The sequence below is a fragment of the Poromitra crassiceps genome (assembly GCF_964638095.1).
Source record: "Poromitra crassiceps genome assembly, chromosome: 1".
Classification (NCBI taxonomy): Eukaryota; Metazoa; Chordata; class Actinopteri; order Beryciformes; family Melamphaidae; genus Poromitra; species Poromitra crassiceps.
In genome coordinates, this window is record NC_139623.1 from 1,515,255 (window position 1) to 1,521,254 (window position 6,000).

Consider the following 6,000-nt stretch of genomic DNA (forward strand, 5'->3'; position numbering starts at 1 on the left):
GAACGACTTCTTTTGTTTTTCACAGAGTAGAGGTGTCACAGTTAACACCTTCCGGGGAGCCGCCGGGGCTCCCCCGCAATAGTTGCGGTGCGGAGTTTCTCTCTCTCTCTCTCCTCTCATCTGAAAATAAATTGTATTAATCCCTAATCTTTCCACGTACCCCCTGCAATGTGCTTGCGTACCCCTAGGGGTCCCCGTACCCCCGGTTGGGAAACACTGCTCTAGGCTATCAGATCAGAACTTATAAACGGTCTGATAGCCTAGAGTAGACTGAACTTGCTCCAGAGCAGGTTAGCTGTGCAGCATAGTGAGAAGTCCAGAACTTATAAACGGCCCACCTCACACCAATCTGCTCTCTAGAAACATGGAGGGACTTCTCACTATGCTGCACAGCTAACCTGCTCTCGAGCAAGTTCAGTCTACTCTAGGCTATCAGATCAGAACTTATAAACGGCCCACCTCACACCAATCTGCTCTCTAGAAACATGAAGGGACCATTAATTCAAATTAAAGTGACTACAGGTACAGTATATAGAAATGTACAGGAGGGAAATATTGAATTAACAGATCGTAAGATGGGCTGTTAGCATGGTGACTGTTTACAGATCGGTAGAACCATTTGGTTTGTTATATCTGAGGGTTTTATTAGGCTACATCGGAGTTAATACATGTTTGTAGATTTTCAAGGCCTTTGACGTAGCCTGTTAACACATTCAGTGCCAAGGACGTCTGTGGACGTCCTAAAAAAAAGTAACGAGGAGTGCCAAGGACGTCTGTGGACGTCCTAAAATCATAATTCATATTATTCCATAATTCTGCTGTTTAAGGTCGTAGGTCGTAGGTCGTGTGTGGCACACAGGCTTCACAGAAACCACACCACACGCCACCACATCAGAAAACACCAGCCAGAGTCAGTGAATGTGCTCGAAATTAGAGTGCAAAAGGTATTCATAAAAGGGCCTATATCTTGGAAAGTAAAAAAAAACGACAGAAAACCCTTGAAAGTGCACTTTTTGAGAGGCTGTAATTTCATAATGGAACTGTCTAGAAACAAAATTTCTTCTTTGGAAGAAGCAGGAGTGTTCAATGTTTCATTAAAGTCCAGCCCCGTTAATATAGCCATAATAGAAAAAATTCTATAGCTGTTTTCAACTGAATGGAAGTGAATCTGGCACAGGCTCCAGACAATTTTACTGAAGCGCTGTGGCACTGAATGTGTTAACCAGCCCAAATGAATCCTTCCTAAGTGTCTGGACGCCTGTCTATCCGCACTGATTCAGTGATGTATTTTTCAGCCCCAACTGATTGGTTGCCGTCTATGTCAATCATCAAACTACTTTGACGATTCTTCACCAGATAACTTAAGTTGATAAGAACTGAAGGTAATACCTTGTTCCACCGATTATTGCACTGCAGCCCAATGACAGCAGCACTGTTCTCTCTGTGTGTCTGTTCTCACTTTGTTAAACTCTTTGTCTAAAATACTGGAAACCGTTACCGGAAACGGCCGCCATGACCGTCTCTGCACCGATAAAATGTTATTTTAGAGCCACAATATTGTTATAAATATAGGCCACCAGGCATTTGCCTGACGTGCTTATGCAGTCCGCGCCTGATCTTGTTGATTCTTTTGTTTTTTGGTAGGTAGCTGAATGCGCGATTCAATTCCAGCGTGGCATCATGGCGGCTTTGTTTACACCTGATGACCTACTGACATACTTCCTTGTAGTGCAGGTTAATTAACTTGTGAATGAACTCTTAGCTTGCTTATTAGCCACACGTAGTTCATGATAATGGGGTGCGAATTTAATAATAATAATAATATATATATATATATATATATATTTTTTTTTATTCCAAAACATCTCGCGGGCCGGATGAAACCTGCCCGCGGGGCGGATCCGGCCCGCGGGGTGGATCCGGCCCGCGGGCCGTATCTCTGACATCCCTGCTGTAGAGTAAAAGCGAGTCTTAGTCGACTTAAAAAGTCAATGGGGCAACAATAGCAAATGCACAACCAGATGGTTTGATAGTTTTAAGGTCCTTACACATCGGGAGCGTTTTTTTCGTGCGATTAACTCGCACGTCAATAATATTTTCCGAACCTATATCAGTCAATGCAACCATGCATACCAACGGCGAAGTTTCGCGGAGCGTTATTGCGGTGTTAATTTTTTTCGAACCACGGTCGATTTTTCAGAAATTCACTTCGGACATGTACACATCTATTGCTGTGATTGACAGGTGGGTCAAAACTCACATCGCAATTTCGTGCCGTATATAAAAAGTCTTGATGTGTAAGGACCTTTAGTGAATTCAAGTGTTGCACCACACTCTTCCTTTCTCTCATTTGTTTTCCCCAAACCACTCCTCTGTCTTTAGGGCCACAGCACTGCAGTCACCGCCCTCCTCACGCTCATTTCGAGACCTGCTGGCAGAGGAGGAGAGCCGACTGGTCAGACTGGGACCCATGGGTCCAGGTGCTCAGGGCGCACCGGTCGTTGCTCCTGCTGCCAGGAGGGTCACATTCAAATGTGCTGAAACCACTGAGCCAGAGAGATCAGCTGGGTAAGTGCAGATACACTGTACATACAAGAATCTCAGGAATAAAGGCCTACACACACATACGCACTCAGACATTCACTTAGACTCACACAGGATCATGCACACACTGGTACAAAAACAGTTGTTGGTACACACAATACTGCTGTTCTCCACTTGATGGCACTGTTGAGGTGTCATAAGAGCTGCTGTTCAGTTTTGGAAACTGGTGTCAGTAGCCCACTAGTCTCAACGCCAGACCCATGAGAGTTCTTACGCAGATACACTACGTTACTGCATGCTGCAGAGCTCTCTCTGGGTCTGGGACACTTTCCCTCAGAGGGCTGGTTATGGGAGGGAACCGTTCACTTGGCCAGTCATATGCCAGTGATGGCTTCAGTCCTCTCCAATCAGTAACGACTTTGCGATCAGACAACACGGGAGGCGCAGCCCATTTTTCGAACCGCTCTCTCATCGGTGCTACAACCTTCAAAACCAGCAGTGGCCGTTAACTGGCACAGACTCACTTATGTAGTATGCGGAGCGCAGCGATTCAACTTAATATTTGAGTCTGGGGAGAGCCAAGTAGCCCACACACAGAGAAATTGAATACCCCATCAAATTATTCCCTATTCTGTAATTCCTAACTCTAACCTCAATTCATGCCGTTGCATAACCTAACCTTAACCATTACGTGAAGACTTTTATTTAAATACACCCAAAAAACAAAAAAGATTATATATATATATATATATATATATATATATATATATATATATATGTGTGTGTGTGTGTGTGTGTGTATGTATATATACGTGTGTATATATATATGTATATATATATGTGTGTGTGTGTGTGTGTGTGTGTGTGTGTGTGTGTATATATGTACAGTATATGTGTGTGTGTGTATATATATATATATATATATATATATATATATATATATATATATATGTATATATATATATATATATAGTCTTCTTAACAAGAAACCTCTCTTTTTTGGGGGGTGGGGGGTGCTACTCTTTTTGGGGACATTTGGACATTAAAGACAAGATATAGATCTCTTACTGTACATACACACTTTCAACAATGTATTTATGTCCACATAAATAGAAGCACACAATGGACATAAACACTATTAATGTAGTCAGATTAGGAGTCAGTCAGTTACATAAGTGCCTAATTGGCCACCATGTTGTTGCATACACACAGGATGATAACAGTAGCAGGTCGACAGATAAGACGATGATAACACAGTATCCACTTCATGGGTGTAAAAAGCAACTGCTTGGCCCTTCTCTCAGCCATCTGAAGGCCCCTCACAACTAGCTTGTGCACATGACCCAGGCTGCCAAATATAACAACTATAAAAGTTTACATCTTGTGCACATGACCCAGGCTGCCAAATATAACAACTATAAAAGTTTACATCTTGTGCACATGACCCAGGCTGCCAAATATAACAACTATAAATGTTTACATCTTGTGCACATGACCCAGGCTGCCAAATATAACAACTATAAAAGTTTACATCTTGTGCACATGACCCAGGCTGCCAAATATAACAACTATAAACGTTTACATCTTGTGCACATGACCCAGGCTGCCAAATATAACAACTATAAATGTTTACATCTTGTGCACATGACCCAGGCTGCCAAATATAACAACTATAAAAGTTTACATCTTGTGCACATGACCCAGGCTGCCAAATATAACAACTATAAAAGTTTACATCTTGTGCACATGACCCAGGCTGCCAAATATAACAACTATAAAAGTTTACATCTTGTGCACATGACCCAGGCTGCCAAATATAACAACTATAAAAGTTTACATCTTGTGCACATGACCCAGGCTGCCAAATATAACAACTATAAAAGTTTACATCTTGTGCACATGACCCAGGCTGCCAAATATAACAACTATAAAAGTTTACATCTTGTGCACATGACCCAGGCTGCCAAATATAACAACTATAAACGTTTACATCTTGTGCACATGACCCAGGCTGCCAACATGACCCAGGCTGCCAAATATAACAACTATAAACGTTTACATTTGTAGCCTAGCTGTGAATAGTCTTCTCCAGCTGTTGACATTTGTCCATCTTGGTCAGAAAGGCTTAATCAAAGTAGTCAAAAGTACAGCCTGGAGCGAGCACCTCTCAAAGATTTTCATTGACAACAACACCCTCAGGGATGCTAGCTGTAATATTAGGGAATAGAGTACTTAAAATCATTATAGAATACCTGAAAATAGATGTGATATTGTTTTAATATCAAATCCACTATTCTGCCATGCCTACATGTACTGTAAAGACACTGTATAGTGTATACATGGCAACCATTTAAGATGAGACATGGTTTCAGCTTAAGCGTAGTTGTTAAAACCTGTAATCTTGCTTTTATAGTGAAGATGACAGTGCTCTCCTATATGTATAACTACACTTTGAAACACTGTGTGGGAGACAGGCTAGCTTCCCTTGAAGTTTCAACTCAGTCCAGTGTTGCTGTTGTCTCTGTTGTTGTGACCTCGGGCAGTTGTTAATGGAATTTGATGTGTTCTGTTCCACCGACATTGACAGCTGCTTTCACAGAGATACTGGGGTCAGATATAACCTCCTCCGAGACATTCACTGCCCTGAGTTAGACCCTACCCACTCCAGAGTGACTTTTGCCCAGCCACATCCAGTAGGTGTTCAAGTCAGGCCAGTCCAACTACACACCGAAGTCAAGGGAGCGACTGTCCAGCTTTCCACTGGGTTTCCTCTTGAAGTCCAGGAAACTAGGATCCCACTCACATGCCAGGGGGACCTTGCACCTCTGTAGGTCCAGGAACAGAGAGGCTATACAGTAGCAAGCTCTCTGACACATTGATCATTCATCACTGTGTTACAATCCAGCCATGGCATTAGCTCAATCCCGGACCTGATGCCTCAAATGTTACGGTCGCATGTGGATGTATCTATTTTCATTAATTTGGCATCGTTCGTTGTCTAGGGGTTGAAACATGCGTCTTCCAATGCCAACCATAACACACATAAATGGTGCATCAGTTTGGGACTGGGGGTTAACATTGAGTGATTGTTAGAAAGGGAGGCTTTAGCTTTAGTGGCTTTAGCTCAGGAGGTAGAGCGGGTCGGCCAATGACGCAAGGGTTGGCGGTTCGATCCCCGCTCCCTCCCAGCTGCTGTCGCTGTGTCCTTGGGCAAGACACTTAACCCTCCTTGCTCCCGATGGTGTGTAGGCACCCTGCGTGGCAGCCTGCCGCCATCGGTGTATGAATGGGTGAATGTAGACTATCTACTGATTGTAAAGCGCTTTGGATAAAAGCGCTATATAAATGCAGGCCATTTACCATTTACCATTTTACCTGGACAGCCCACTGTCAACCCTCTTAGCTGTCGACCAGCCCTCTCTCTCGGTCGGGTTCACTTGGCCCGGCACCCAGGCG

General features: G+C 43.2%; 1 protein-coding gene across 2 annotated transcripts in view; it reads left to right on the forward strand.

The window, feature by feature from the left end:
- Window positions 1-6,000, forward strand: part of ibtk (inhibitor of Bruton agammaglobulinemia tyrosine kinase) — a 68,412-nt gene that overhangs the window by 43,925 nt on the left and 18,487 nt on the right. For both annotated transcript variants that reach the window (XM_083646339.1, XM_083646340.1), the window contains exon 27: window positions 2,383-2,568. In XM_083646339.1, coding sequence (XP_083502465.1) covers window positions 2,383-2,568 — 186 coding nt within the window. The remainder of the gene's footprint in view (window positions 1-2,382; window positions 2,569-6,000) is intronic.